Source organism: Pongo pygmaeus, chromosome 7 (genome assembly GCF_028885625.2).
Source record: "Pongo pygmaeus isolate AG05252 chromosome 7, NHGRI_mPonPyg2-v2.0_pri, whole genome shotgun sequence".
NCBI classification, from domain to species: domain Eukaryota; kingdom Metazoa; phylum Chordata; class Mammalia; order Primates; family Hominidae; genus Pongo; species Pongo pygmaeus.
Window position 1 is genome coordinate 115,294,135 of NC_072380.2, and position 16,414 is coordinate 115,310,548.

At 38.3% G+C, this 16,414-nt stretch overlaps 1 protein-coding gene across 12 annotated transcripts in view; it reads right to left on the reverse strand.

The window, feature by feature from the left end:
* Positions 1-16,414, reverse strand: part of AZIN1 (antizyme inhibitor 1) — a 37,861-nt gene that overhangs the window by 8,208 nt on the left and 13,239 nt on the right. For 5 of the 12 annotated variants that reach the window (XM_054498359.2, XM_054498360.2, XM_063669013.1 and 2 more), the window contains 6 exons: positions 15,560-15,705; positions 9,030-9,226; positions 5,124-5,297; positions 4,218-4,390; positions 1,738-1,872; positions 151-232 (listed from right to left, as the gene is read on the reverse strand). In XM_054498359.2, the coding sequence (XP_054354334.1) occupies positions 151-232; positions 1,738-1,872; positions 4,218-4,390; positions 5,124-5,297; positions 9,030-9,131 (666 nt within the window). In that variant the 5' untranslated portion in view covers positions 9,132-9,226; positions 15,560-15,705. Of the gene's footprint in view, positions 1-150; positions 233-1,737; positions 1,873-4,217; positions 4,391-5,123; positions 5,298-9,029; positions 9,227-15,547; positions 15,706-16,414 lie in introns of all 12 variants that reach the window. The other 7 variants (XM_054498361.2, XM_054498366.2, XM_054498362.2 and 4 more) reach the window with 2 other exon arrangements.

The following is a 16,414-nucleotide window of genomic DNA, read 5'->3' on the forward strand; positions in this document are numbered from 1 at the left end:
AGAGCTCTGAATGCTTATATAATAAAAATGAGGTGTGTGTCACGTTGAATGTAGTCAGAGTAATTTACACAGGCAGAAAACAATACTTAGTCTTTAACTTAACATCCTGGCTAAAATAAAATATCAAAATAACTTAAAGAAAGAACTTACAGCCATGTCAAACACACATCGAGCATCAGATAGAGCATGTACATATACTTGAGATTCTTTGCAAGCACTTGAAACATGAAATCTGAAACACATAGAATAATAAATTTAAAGGAGCAGAAAGTTGTAGAGACACCTCCTGTAATTTCTTTCAACTGTCATTCATCATATTCATACCATTAAGTATCCCCATTAACTTTACCAAATATTTAAAGTATTAGAAGCATTAGCTTCTAATTACCCAAAAGTTACAGTACCAGCTTTTTAGAAAAGGCAATGTCAAGATAAAACTGTAATTCTATAAACAAAAATTCTCAACAATAAGTCAATTATCAGTACTGTTCCACGGTTATACAATAAGGTGTGCTTTTACGTATATGTGGCGCTTTTATGTTTATATAGTGAAGTAACAAGCACTACCAAATCGTATCACATTCAGTTGAGCATAAAATTGAACATTCGATTTTACCCAACCAAATACAAAAATGTGTCTGTTGTGAAATAAATACAAATGAACATTAATCAAGCTGAGTAACAGTATTACTATTATTCACTAGTATAACTAGTGATGAAGTTTCACAATAGACTACTTCCTGATTGTGGCAGTGGTCACACAAGTACTAAAATCCATAGAACTGTACCCATAAAGTCCATTCTTCTTTTCCCTTCATCTATTCGAGATAGTACTTCATTAATTTTTATGTGGACTTAAATTAAAACTTAAAACTAGACTGACATGGAATGTTATCTATTGTGTAGGTCACAGCATGATCCCATTCTTTGTTTAAAAGACTACCACCTATTTATGTACAAAGTAGTATAGAAAGATACACAATAAGGCCAGGCACAGAGGCTCACACCTGTAATCCCAGCACTTTGGGAGGCCAAGGCAGGAAGATTGCTTGAGCCAGGAGTTTGAGGCTGCAGTGAGCCGTGATCGTGCCACTGCACTCCAGCATGGGAGACAGAATGAGATACTATTTCAAAAAATAAATAATAAAATTAAAGTAAGATACACAATACATCTTTGTGAGTGTTTGAAAAAGCAAGACCTTTTTACTTTAGTAAAAGTAGCAATGGGCTGGCAAACAACATCTAGGGCTTAGTGTTACTATGCCTGTAATTAGTTCTGAGGCTATTATCAAGTCTTTGAACCTCTTGGAGTCTCGGTTTCCTCACATATAAAATTAAAAGGCTAAAGCAAAGTCTAATTTATTGAAGTTCCCCAGAGTAATCGTTAAAAGGAGGAAAAAGTCTGACACTTTTATTTTCATTAAGAATGCTAGCAAATCCCCTCCCATCTAATTTAAAAGGCGGCGATTTAAGTTACTCTGCACTAACCAAATCAAAATATTATTTGCTCTTCTTTTTATTGTGGGGAAGGAGGTACAGTTGCAAAACAGTATGAAAAGGGACAAGGCATATTTAAGTTGTTTTGCCTAAACTAAGAAAACACATACATGTGTGTTAGAAGACTAGAAAAAATTGCATCTTAGATTTCATGCAAATGAAGTCTTAAATCAATAACCAGAAAGACAGGTTACCACCATAAAATGTTCACAGCTTTAAAAGTTTAAAACAAATACTCACTTAACCCCAATTATTTGGACATCAAGTTCCTTAGCACATTCCAAGAGATGCCTACAGTTCTTCAGGGTAGTGCCAAACTTCATGTTACCCTCTTCACCTCCAATATTATCTTCTGTTGCAATATGTAGTAAGACCCTAAGAGAAGGGGAGATGATTGGGGCAGAGTTGGTTTACATCATCATCAGCACATGTGAAGCCTGAAGATTGTAGGAAGTGTGTTGATTATGTTGCCAGTGCTCCCAAATCCAGCGACGGATGAATCAAGTGAACCTAATGAAAAACAATCCTGTATAGAGAAAAAACTAGCAATTAGGGCCTAAAGCATGAAGCTTACAAGGATGGGATTTTGGAAAATGCAGCAAGTTAAGACTCTGTTGTAGCATCAAGAGTTGGTTGGCCTCTGTAATGAAAGACGACATTACTTTCAAATGAAGTCCATCAGTCCATAAATCCACCTAGGAAGACTAAATTGAATAGCAATGCCATCATTGTCTTTCAATAAAAATATCAGGGCTTTAACTGTCTTCAAATTTCTTTGATCGTGCTAATTAGCTAAACCTCCATGGTTACTGCAAACATTCTTCCTACTAACATTGTTACATCCCAGCAGGTTTCTAACTGGAAAAAAATAGGAAGCATTTTTAAAATTTTTTTTCTGAGATGGAGTTTCGCTCTGTCGCCCAGGCTAGAGTGCAGTGGCGCAATTTCAGCTCACTGCAACCTCCGCCTCATGAGAGTGCCTCCTGAGTTCAAGCAATTCTCCTGCTTCAGCCTCCCAAAGTAGCTGGAAATACAAGGGTGCACCACCACACCCAGCTAATTTTTTTTATTTTTAGTGGAGACAGGGTTTCACCATGTTGGCCAGGCTGGTCTCAAACTCCTGACTTCAAGTGATCCACCCGCCTCGGCCTCTCCAAGTGCTGGGATTACAGGCATGAGCTACTGCGCCCAACCCAGAAAGCTTTTTTAAAAAATTATTTTATGTGTTTAAACAGCAGCCTTCTAGTCTACTGATTCAAATCTATTTGGTATTTCCTTCCAAACCACGACAACCAAGACAAGATGACCAAGACTAATTAAATTTCTTTAATTTCAGGAGCTGAGTATTACAAACTGCTAGAAGTTGAAAATACACAAATTCTTTTTGTATAACTGTTTTCCTATGGATGTATTAATTACATAAACTAAGAAGGTTAATAATATGGCCATGAAAGTACAGCTATGGCCCTAATTTGATAATGAGAGGACAAGACTGATGAAAGCAAAAATTATTCTAAGGTTAGAATCAGCTCCATCAACAAGATGCCAGTCCACAATCTAACATACTAAACATCACAAATCACAGCTTGTCTTCAGAGGATCACAGAACAATATTTTTTAGAAAAACAAGTGGTTCCCTAAAATTTTCCCAACAAGGCTTTTATCCACACAAAGATTTACCAGAGTAATCAATGCTGTCAGGATATCTTAAGTACACCATTAAAGTCAGTATGAAAATTATGGACATACAAAGAAAATACAGATAGAATTCATTTTCGGAAACACACGTAACTCATTAAAAAGTAAGCCAACAACTGCATAATTCAATATGCTTTTAGTATATTCTTAAGCCCTCTTGATATACCAGTTTGTGAAAACATAAAATTTGCCTTAAATCTTTTTGCTTTCAATAAAGTAAACCTTTTATGAGGGAGTCTTGCTCTTTTGCCCAGGCTGGAGTGCAGCGGCTCGATCTTGGCTCACTGCAGCCTCCGGCTCCTGGGTTCAAGGGATTCTCTTGCCTCAGCTTCCCAAGTAGCTGGGATTACAGGCGCAGGCCACCTTGACCTTAAATGATCCACCAGCCTCAGTCTCCTAAAGTGTTGGGATTACAGGTGTGAGCCACTGCACCCAGCCTTTAAAAAGTAAACTTTCTAATTAAAAAAAAAAAAAAAAAAAAAAAAATTCTCTGGATACATGAAGGTGCAAGTAAAAAATTAAACTTCATGTTCACAAATAAAAGTATTAGCCTTAAAAACAAAACCCCCCAAATCTATGGACTAGGCTTCGAAGACACTGTCAGTAAAGATGACCATTCAAGAACTATGGCCTAGGGTAGATTAAATCCTCACCTAAACAGGAAAAAATGCTGACCAAAGTATATCCTGTTCCTAACATTATCAAACTAAGTTATAGAAATAATGAAAATACAGCCATGGCCCTAATTTGATTACCACACCAACTATCAAGGATTCCTTGAAGATTACAAGATCATATCCCCAAACTGCTCTTATTTTTTTTAATCCCAATTCCACATGAAGGATCAGAGGTAGAGAGCCAATAAAATGTTACTAGTGTTTCCCATAGAGGCCCTTTAAATAAGTTATAATTATGATACACATCATTGCCCTACTACAAATGCTCCTTTCTTCCCAGACAAAAGACAAACCCAACCCTCTAAGTGCTAAGTAATATTTTCAAGTACTTAGTTTTATACTTACTTGGCATTTGGGTGATTACGTGCAATTTTCTTCAATTCAATTTCGTTGTCACATGTCATGATATTCACTCCAACTTTTGCTGCATACTTTATCTGAGACACTTGCTTGCAAGGACTTATATAAATAATGTTTTCTGGAGGTACACCCAACTCTTGCACTAAAGCCATTTCATTCTGTGAAAATGAGGTTAAATTAAGAATACATAATGTCACAGTTCATATTCTGGTAATGCTTCCTCTAATACTATTACCCCCACCCCTTTTAAAACCAGGGTCTTACTCTTTGTATTCCAGGCTGAAGTGCAGTGGCACAATCATAGCTCAATGCAACCTCCATCTCTGGGGCTGCTCAAGTGATTCTCCTGCCTCAGCCTCCCAAAGTGCTACGAGTACAGGTGTGAGTCACTGTGCCTAGCCAAACCAATATTTTTATTTAAAAACATAAATAAATAAAAAGTGAGACAAGGTCTCACTATGTTGCCCAGGCTGATCCTAAACTCCTGGCTCAAGCAACTCTCGCCTCAGCCTCTCAAAGTGGTGGGATTACAGGTGTTAGCCATCGCTCCTGGCCTAAACATTACAAAAAAGAAGCACCAAAGAAATCTCAGAGTTTAGATATCTGCTGTAGTTTGGTCTAGAAGTAGCTCTAGCCTAAGAATGAGGAACAAATCAAAGTTTCCAATTAATAAAGATAAAACGTTTCAAAGGCTCATCACACTGAAACTTCCCTTTCACTGGTGCACTTGAAAAGCTTGTAATTTTCCAACATGAGGCTGCAGACTTAAAAAATTATTTCAAAACTCCATCCAAAAGTCAAACTTCCTTGCATTTGTTCTCTAACCGCTGTAACTACATTAAGTTAAATTATTCAATGTTTCAGTTTAGTTAAAAAATGAAAAATACTTACTTTACTGGAACAAGCAAATCCAGTTCCAAGAGCTGCCAAAATCTCAAGTACAGCTGGAGCAGAGTTGCACTTCACTGTGTAGAATGGCTTTATCTGAGCCACTACATTCTGCCATTGACTGTGTTTCTTCACAATCTTTCCAAGATCTCCCACAAAAAATGCATTTTTCCCTGTCTATTATGGTTATAAAAAAAGACAAATATGAACAAAAAACCATTGAAAATCAAGTATCAAAACACGAAAGAACACCTCTTTTCCTCCACAAATATATGGGCCAAGACATATATTTACATACAGTAATACATTTAAAGCTTGTTAACTAGATTTAGTAAACATTAAAAGAGACTCTGAATACACTTGTTCTTTCTTCTTATATTTGATTACTTTTTGCTGTGCTACACTAGCATATAAAATATTCTCCCCTTTGAGATAAAAAAAACTATTATCAATTACAGTGACAAAAGTCAGAATGAAACCGCCTTGATTTTACTTTTTGGCAGTTGAAGGAAGGGAACCTATTTTCTCCCATGCTTCCCCCACTGTTTAAAATACTTTGGCAGTTCAGGATATAATTTCCTAATACAGTAAGTAGAATCAGAAATGCTAAATAAAACAAGCTATATATCGCCATTAAAACTGCACCTTAAGACAACATGGTAAAATAAGAGACCATCTTCACTGGGAAACCTCTTATTTTATTACTTTTTCAGAGTTGAGGTCTTGCTCTGTAGCTACAGACTGAAGGGCAGTGGTGCAATCATAGCTTACTACAGCCTCCAAACTCCTGGAGCTCAAGTGATCCCCACATGTTAGGCCTCCCAAAGTGCTGGGATTACAGGTGTGAGCCACCGTGCCCAACCAGGAAACCATTTTTAAAAAGACAAGGTTGTTAGTCTGCACATGGAGATGTCAAAATTAGATTTTAAAAGTACACAAGTCTACCAAATATCAGATAAGCCTGAATAAGAATAATCTTCCTTAAAGTTGTGGCTATTCTAGGACTAGAGAGATGACTTATGCATGTTGGACCGAACATATATTACTCAGTGTTAGATAGCAGGCAAAAAAATCTTATTTAGGATGTACAACATCCAAATCCTGTTTGAGAATCCATGAAGACAATGTTACTGTTTTCAACTCTTTAATTCACAGTATTTGAAAATGTCCATTATTAGAATATAGTGCCCAACTGATATAAATGCAAAACGCACATTATGTGCAGCAGAATTTTAACAGTTGTATTAAGTTATCCATCCTCCCAAGATATGATATCTATAGTATTCCGGAGACACAGAGTTTATATTTAATTTGGGAAAAAATAAGGTATTTATGGGTACCACCAAGAGAAATGGGATGAAACAACAAGGTATTCAGCTTCCTTTCTTATCCTTAGCCATGATGTGAGTCTGGAAAATTCTCAGTAGGCAACAAAAAACAAATTTAGGGAGCAGGGAAGCCTTGTATTTAATGAATATGCAACAAAATTAAGCAGGCTTAGGCAAACAATAGGACAATGAAAAGGGAAATAAGTTAGGAGGTCACCATAATGATATGTGCAAAGATGGATAGATAGTGGGAATGGAGGAGATGAATACCAGGATGTTATGAAGGCAAGACCAAGGTTAAATAAGAGAGGACAAACAAAAGGTGGACTGAATGACTCAGAGAACACAGAAGTGTCACCCCAGAGCCAGAAAAGAATAGGGTTGAGGACTAATGCTCATTGAATGCTACTAAACGTGGGTTAATTTAGATGTGGGATGGAAGGAATATTTCAAAGATTATATCTGACCCCCGAAAAGTGTTGCAAAAAGTCAGAAGAATAAAGTTAAGTGATAAGAATGATCATCAAAATTTGACTAGGAGCTTCCCAGTGGCAACTGAAGAATGGCTTGGCAGAAATTGGTTGACCAATATGACAAGTTTCATGACCAATATGTGAAGTTTTAACAAGTTGAATGGCAGAGGAAGACAAAGGGATTTTTGCTAGGATGAGGGGAAGATGAACATGTCTGTAGACTTAAGGTCAAGAGAAGGAGAAAATTTTGGATATTCAATTACTGAACAATGGTAACATGAAAACAATTCCCTAACAAGTTTGGTGGAATACAGGAAATTTTCTCCAATAAAGAAAGATTGTATCAGTTAAGTCTAATATAAAAAGAAAGAAAAAAAAAAAGACCAGGCTGGGCGCGGTGGCTCACGCCTGTAATCCCAGCACTTTGGGAGGCCAAGGTGGGTGGATCACCTGAGGTCAGGAGTTTGAGACCAGACTGGTCAACATGGTATTTGTTGTTATTTCTACTAAAAATACAAAAATCGGCTGGGCCTGGTGCTGGGCGCCTGTAATCCCAGCTACTTGGGAGGCTAAGGCAGGAGAATCGCTTGAACCAGGCAGGCCGAGGTTGCAGTGAGTTGAGATCGCACCACTGCGCTCCAGCCTGGGCAACAAGAGCAAAACTTCCTCTCAAAGAGAAAACAAAAAGAAAATCACCTTAAGTAGCAGTGAGTATATGATTCTGTAGAAGTCGACTCCTAGAGCAGTAGAGAGTAAGTACTCAGGATAAATTATCAAATTCTCAATGAACATACACAACCAAAATTATCTGAAAGTAAATTAATATCCACTGAAGAATACAACTGAGACCAGGCACAGTGGCTCATGCCTGTAATTCCAACACTCTGGGAGGCCGAGGTGGGCAAATCACATGTTGGTCAGGCATTCAAGACCAGCCTGGCAAACATGGCAAAACCCCATCTACTAAAAATACAAAAACTTAGGCCAGGCGCGGTGGCTCATGCCTGTAATCCCAGCCCTTTGGGAGGCCAAGGTGGGCGGATCACCTCGGGTCAGGAGTTCGAGACCAGCCTGGCCAACATGGTGAAACCCCACCTCTACTAAAAATACAAAAAATTAGCTGGGCATGGTGGCGGGCGCCTGTAATCCCAGCTACTTGGGAGGCTGAGGCAGGAGAATCGCTTGAACCTGGGAGGCGGAGGTTGCAGTGAGCCGAGATACTGCCATTGCACTCCAGCCTGGGCTACAGAGGGAGACTCCATCTCAAAAAAAAAAAAAAAAAAACTTAGCTGGGCATGGTGGCACACACCTGTAATCCCAGCTACTCGGGGAGGCTGAGGCATAAGGATCCTAAATCAATTGCTTGAACCCAGGAGGCAGAGGTCGCAGTGAGCCGAGATCGTGCCACTGAACTCCAGCTTGGGCAACAGTGTAAGAATCCATCTCAAACAAGCAAGCAAAAAAAAAGAATTGAGGCCGGGCGCGGTGGCTCGTGCCTGTAATCCCAGCACTTCAGGTGGCTGAGGCGGGTAGTAGATCACCTGAGGTCAGGAATTCAAGACCAGCGGCGAAACCTCGTCTCTACTAAAATACAAAAATTAGCCGGGTGTGGTGGTGTGCGCCTGTAACTCTAGCTACTTCAGGAGGCTAAGAGAGGAGAACTGCTTGAGCCCAGGAGGCGAGGGTTGCACGTGAGCCAAGATCACGCCACTGCACTCCAGCCTGGGTGACAGAGTGAGACTCACCTCCAAAAAAAAAAGAAAAAGAAAAAGAAAAAAAGAAAATTGAGAAAAGTGAGTAAGAAGCCATGTACTGATTAGAAGGTTGGCTGGCATCACATCAACAGAATACACAGAACATATGTGGGTGCCAGATGCTAAAAGGCATGGAAGGTAAAGGGCCATAGGGAGGATTTTTAAATAATGTGGACTGGAAAGAAAAATGGATCACTACTCAAGGGGAATGGGTGTGGGGGAGGAAGGTCAAGTTAAACCAGATAGCATATGAACCAAGTACTTTTGATCAGATTACCATCTTGGAAATTAAAAAGCACTCATGTTTCAGAGCTTGGAAAATGACAAACACTGTATTTGAGAAATGGCACTTACCAGGGTATGTTCATAAACATAGTTATCAATAACATTTCCAAGGTTTGTTCCTTCATCCAACAGGCCAACGGAGTAGTCTGCATCATCAATAAATCCTTTCATCTCAGCCGTATTCCACAAAGCCGAAAGTCATAAACCAGGAAAGACAAGAGACGGGCCACCAAGCCTATGTCTGGGTCCTTAGAATATGCAACAAACTGTCAAAATATAAGTTATATAAAAGTCTGTATTATTTCAATAGACATAATGTATACGAGTCAATGAAAGTGTGCTAAGTGCCTAATTTAGTGAGGAATTTATGCAATCATTTTACAATTTCAGAAACATCAGATTATTAATTTCCTTTAACGCCCACTTAAAAAAGCAAATACATGAATTAAAATACATTTACCCAAAAAGGTCAATATAATTGGAGGGGTAACTCACATATATACACCATATATTACAAGCCTATATGGTCACCTTACTTACAGAGTTGCAGACCCAATCTGTATTATTATCTTGTTTTGTGTTCCTATAACACACATAATTTTACCCATTTTAAGAGTAAAGAAAGCTAGTAAAATAAGTATCTGCATCCAAGAAATCAAAATACCAGTCTCAACTTCCAATATACTGTCAGCCACGTAATAGCACTGCCAGGTAATTGCAGATAAATGTCTTATAAATAAAAGTCCTGGCTGGGCATGGTGGCCCATGCCTGTAATCCCAGCACTTTGGGAGGCCCAGGCCAGTAGATTGCTTGAGCCTAGGAGTTTGAGACCAGCCTGGACAACATAGCAAGACTCCGTCTCTCCTAAAAAAAAAAAAAAAAAAAAAAAAAATTCCCAAATAGGTGAAAGTAATAAAAATGGGTGAGAGTGGAGGGTGGCTTGAGGGAACAATCTGAAGCTTTGATACAGGCTGCCTAGGCCTTACCTTAAGCTAAAATAGTACTAGCTATATCAAGTTAGCAATGTTATGAGGTGAGTTGCTTTGGTGAAATCACTGGACTAGGAGTCAGAAGACCTGGTCCTGGCTATATCATTTAGGAGAATCTACATCAATTTCTCTAAACCTCAGTTAACTACCTTAATTATTTCTTCAATAGGTTGTTGTAAAAAAAAAAATCATAAAGCATATAAATTAAAAACATCTGTTTCAGTGCTGGCTAGAATAGAGCTACAATTAAGTTGTCAATTACCAGAAATGCAAAAATAACACAATTAGAAACTACATTTGTAAGTTAGGTATCTGTACATCCTGAGCCAGTTACTAAGTAATCTGATTTTTAAAAAGGCTTTAGGCTAAATCTATCCCTCTCCAATCAAATCAATAAAATAAACCTGCCCACTCCCCCGGAGCACTCATTGTCCTAAGGCAGCACATACTATACTGACATAAAGGTTTATCTTCTTTGTCGAACTTCACTGGTTCTTAGGTTACTTTAGGAAATAACTTGGACATAAATGAGATAAAACAGGTCCACCAGACAGGATACTACTCAATATCTGGTACTAATTTCTGGTTGCCACATTAATAATGGCCATTGACCAGCTGTCTGGGCAGTCTATTTTAAAATCTGCACATCCTTTCCTGTGTCCTTGATTCCTCCTACCACCCCCCTCCACCCTCCCTAATGCCCCAAACTAGGGGTAATGCCCCTAATGCATCACCCTTGGGTGATGGCCGCTGTCCTGAAAGTATACTCCATTTCGATGGTTCTTAAAAGTGTCAGCATTTTGGCTGCACCAAAACAGTCCTTAATAAGCTGTATTAGTCAAATTTCATGAAATACAAATACTCAGTTTTAACTTTTCAAACAAACAGCTTCATTTCCAAGAAGCCAACTACATTCAGTTCAACTCATCAGATCTTTCATGCCATATAGCACAGACTGAAAAGTTGAGGATGTTTTTATTTTACCAAGTTAATTGAGGCCTATCTAAATAGACCTAATACTTGGCAGTGAAGTCAAATCACAACCTGCACATTCTCTAAAGATTGTTATAACAGGACTGCTGTAAATCTGTGCCCAGAAAATAGACATTTTAGGCTAATAATACATGTTTATTTTAAGCAATTTAAAGCACCAATTTTGGGGGATATTCAACTGAGCACTAAGAACAATTAAAAAAAAAAGGTCACTCCTTTAAAAAGATAAATATAAGAAAATAAGGTAGAAACTTCCTGTTAAGTTTAACACCACTAACCTTTTTGGCATAGCAGCCAGTTTTCATTTATCTTACTATTAATAAATGAAAAAATACGTAATCAAGACTTTTGGCCTAAATAAAATACTTTGAAATGGAAAAAAAAAATAAGTAAATTGTGTCCTCACTTTATGTCAATAGCTTCTTGCAAACTGTGTCTTTTAAGTAAAAGAGGTAAAATGAAACCATTTTTTTTTCTTAACATTATAATGAAATGTTATTTGAGGGCTTGCTGTCTATGTCTTTTTGCTTAAAGTCACAGTTTCCAAGAACCTACTGATGATGTTCAATGAGGACTTAATTGTATCTCAGTTGCTAAGTCTCTGGGCATAGTCTAATGTATATGTAGTATTTAGTATTTACTTGAAAACCTTTGGTTATTGATTATAAACGACAACACGCAACTGCTGCCAAATACAGAAGGTCTAGCTTTTAAGTCAGGATAAGATAAACCTCCATTTCCTGCAACCATAGTGTTCTCAGGAAGGGTAATTTTCCTTTAACAGTCAGGATCCTCAGTACTTAAAAAAACATCAGGCCCACTGGATCAAGTCTTACTCGCTGACTACCTACATTCTTCAGAGCTTCTGCTATAGTAGTATGATGATATGGATAAAGATCTTTTTTCCTAAATATTTTCAAACCATATAATTTCATAGGTTCAACTCTGACTGCCTGCTAAGCTAGCTTAAATCTAACAGTAAACATGTTTATAGCAGTCTCCCAGCCTAAGTGTTTCATCTATTCAATATTAATTCTCTTAACCCTTAAAACCACAATGATGGTATTATCTCCATTTATATACTGAGGAATAGAATAATTAAGTAGGTTAGCTCTAGAGATACTAATGATCAAACTACATTTAAAACAATATGAAAACCCTGTTTCCCCAGCACCCCATCCCTAATCCCTATAAAACACAGGACTCCTTTTTTTTGGGAAATCCAACACAGTTCTCAGTCTCTTTAAAAGAACTTTATAATATCCACATAATCAACTAACCCCTTTCAGACATATGAACACTCATACTTGTTGAAAAATGCTAAGTTTATTCACACTGGTATAAAAACATTATCACGCCTACTCATAGCCTTTCTTCATATGATGTCCCTTTTGCAGCAAATCCCCAACTCCACCCCAGGCAACCACTGACCAGCTTCTTGTCACTATAAATTAGACTTTTATAGAAGCTAAATAATTTTAAACATCAACGGAAGGCTAAACCAAAACAGCTGACATATAGTGGCATTATCAATATAAATAAAAATAGTGAAAAAACATGACCCCCTCTAAAGGAAAGATAAAATGTTTGTGGAGTTGGCTATTCATCTTTGAAATGGAACTGTCACTTCAGAAGTAACAGCAGAGTTGTTAACCAAGTCCCAGCTGAGTGACAAAATCATTCTGTTGGAAAAATGAAATAAAATTCATTTGCTATATTGGCAGTATTTGACAAAATGGATTAAGGATCACCTGAATCCACAGATGCAGTACATTAACATTTGTTTTCTTTCATTATACAGAGAACTACAGTAAAGTAGTTGATTGAACCCAATACTTTGGGAAGCTGAGGCAGGATTTTGTGAGGCCAGAAGTTTGAGATCAGCCTGAGCAATATACGGAGAAGCCATCTCTTAAAAAAAAAAAAACAAAAAAAACCAAAAAAAACCCAATAAAGCTCTAATGGAGGTTTATTCTCTTTGATGCTCTCTTGAAGGCTTTGAGATTGCTGTAAATTCCTAGCCCAGAGTAGGTACTCAGAAACAAATGGACAAAAGACTTCACAACAAAGAGTGGAGAGTTCTTAAACTTAGGGGTGGTGGTAATGAACTCCCTGGAAGTGTATTGAAAAAGTAGGTCAATTTTTCCCCCAAAGTAGGTCAATTTCCCTCCCCTCTCCCCCCCTTTTTTTTTTTTTGAGAAAAGGTCTCACTCTTGTCACCCAGACTGGAGTGCAGTGGCATCACAGCCCACCGAAGCCTCAACCACTCAAGCGATCCTCCCACCACAGCCTTCAGTTCCACCTCCACTCAGTCAGTCCCTGTAGCTGAGACTACAGGCACATGCCACCATGTCCAGCTAATTTTTTATTTTTTGTAGAAAACTCTTTGTTCAGTGTCTCACTATGTTGCCCCAGGCTGGTCTCAAGCTCCTGGCCTCAAGCAATCCTCCCACCATGGCCTCCCAAAGTGTTGCAATTACTGGCATGAGCCACTCTGTCCAGCTCTTTCACATTCTTAAAAGAAGCCCGTAACTTTGATATGCAAGCAATCCAGATGTACAGTCATGCGTTGCATAACAACATTTTTGACAAGGACAGATCAAATATATGAAGGTGGTCTCATAATACCATATTTTTACTGTACCTTTTCTATGTTTAGATACACAGATACTTACCACTGTGTTACAACTGTCAACAGTATTCAGTACAGTAACTCGGTATACAGGATGGTAGCCTAGGAGCAGTAAGCTACACCATACAGCTTGGGTGTGTTGTAGGCTGTACTATCTAGGTTTCTGTATGTACACTATAATGTTCAAACAACCACAATGTCACCTAACGACACATTTCTCAGAATCTATCTCTGTCATTAAGCTACCCATGCCTGTGAATGCAAAGCTCAACTATCAGCTACTGTTAAAGACTAAAAGGCCAAAAAAAAAAAAAAGCCAGTTCCTCAAAAGAATCTGTAAAACACAAACATCTTCAGCAACAAGTTTTCTTTTTTTGTTTTTCTCTTTATGGAGAATGGGGTCTCACTATATTGGCCAGGCTAGTCTCTAATTCTTGGGCTCAAGCTATCCTCATGTCTCTGCCTCTCTTAAGTGCTGATATTACCAGTGTGAGCCACTATGCCTGGTCAAATTTTCTAATATATCTTGAGGCAACAAACTCTTTGTTCAAACGAAATGCCACTTGGAAACCCAGTATTTCCAACTGAAAAGGGACAAGTAGGTGGGTGAGGTAGGTTGCTTGAGTCTTTCATATGTTGTGCCCCAATCTCACTGAAAGAGTCCTAAAAAAGCAGCTCAAATCATACCTCTGGGATCACTGCTTGCAGTTTTCTTAATATATTAGCAAAAATAGTTTACATTTCCATTGTTAAAAAAAGAAAGGTTTATGTTGTGACATTTATGCCTTACTGAAAGCACTAAGAAATATTTTGCCAAAACGTTTTCAGGAGGTATTAAAGTTAATTGGCGGCAATGTGTCAAACCAAAAGTCTTAAGACACAGCATGTTCTAGGGAGCAAGCATGAAAATAAGTGTGCATGTGTTGGGGGTGAGCAGTTTATACCTTACGCCAGATTCACTAAGTTAATCTACCTCAATCTTCAACACCACAGGGGGCTGGGCACAGTGTAATCCCAGCACTCTGGGAGGCCGAGGCAGGCAGATCATGAGGTTGAGATAGAGACCATCTTGGCCAATACGGTGAAACCTGTCTCTACTAAAAATATAAAAATTAGTTGGGTGTGGTGGCGCACACCTGTAGTCCCAAGTACTCAGGAGGATGAGGCAGGAGAATCGCTTGAACCCAGGAGGCGGAGGTTACAGTGAGCTGAGATTGTGCCACAGCACTCCAGCCTGGCGACAGAGCGAGACTCCATCTCAAAACAAAAACAAAAAACAAAAACCCCCGCACAGGGACTCTTTCCAGGACGTCTCCATACTCTCCACTAAGAATGCAGACTCAAACCAAGGTGATATATCAAATATCTCCTTGCAATTCTGAGTGGAAATAATTCCCAAAAGAAACTGTACCACTTCTTCTGGCTTACAGATCAGAAACAGGACTGATTTACTGGCTGCAACACATTCTGGTGCTATTGGACCTTGAATTAATTATATTGAACTTGAAAAAAAAAAAACTACTCCATGTAAATCTTAGATTCTCTTCATTAGAACTGAACAGCAAATCTATTTTTAATAAAAGCTCTGATGTCTAGTATTACCAATGGACACTAGAAAGTATTCTCTACTCACAAGCACTTTTAAGCTATTTTCAACCACCTTATTAACATATGGTTGAGAAAGCTCAGGTTATTTTACACTAATACAGTAGCGTATAACCACAATACTACTTTTATTAATAATTTCCTCTTAGACTCATAACTGAGAAGAAAAAATACGTAACATTCCTTATTCACACCTTCATATTGGTGTTTTTTGTTAATACATTTTTCCATGAAGAGCTGCCAAAAGAAACAAAAGGCTCCAAAGAACCACACACTGCTCCCTGGAGCCTTTCATGAGGCCGCTGAGTCCTCATGTTCATCGACAGGGTAGCTCCAAAAGTAGTGGCTGCAGCAGCTGGGCACTTGCCTTGTTACACACCTGCTACAAAGGCTTCTACAGTTGATTGTACTTCAGAAGAAACTGATACATCTCTCAAATAATCACAAGATAATTCTGGCAGCAACAGCCCACTTGACACCAAGCTGGATGAATATGAGTCTTGGATTTCTGAAGTGAAGACCTCCCTGGAAGTAGAACAGGGAGAGCTGAAGGGTTGAGAATACTGTTTCAGAGATACCTAAGCAGGAAACCCAACCTTAATACATCAATCATTTTTCTAAAAGGATTTTTACTTATTAAAAATGAGAAAAGATATTCTGAAATTTATACTATTACTGTTACTCTGAAGATGCCTAGGCACATTTCTACTTTTATTTTTACATAGGCATTTGATGACTTAGCACCCAGCTCACAGCTTTAAAAATATACAATGTTGCTTAAGTCCCCTCTGCATTCTACCTACAACAGAAAATGTTACTTACCACATAGAATACCTTTAAAAGTAATTGACCAGAAGAGCACTAGAAGCTTCTAAAGAATGACATCTACTATAGATATGAGACCTTGAGTAGGTCTGAACCACTACAAAAGAATTCCAGGAAGCTATATACTGAAACTGGTAGGAAATCCTATAAATTTAGTGATCATAAGATCAGGTAAACTTCTGCCACCCTGGACCCCAAAATAAGTGATAGACAATAACAACAGCCTACATCAAGTACTCAGGATAAATCAGGACAAGGCTTGCTTCAATAAGAAAGCCAGTAATCACAATGCATACCCCTAAAATTATTTTTCAGGTGAAGAGGTTGAAAAAACCGAGTAACCCTAGAGGAAGAAGACTAAAGGTGACTGCTAAAGATTTATTTTAAAGAGAAGAACAAGAATGAATAG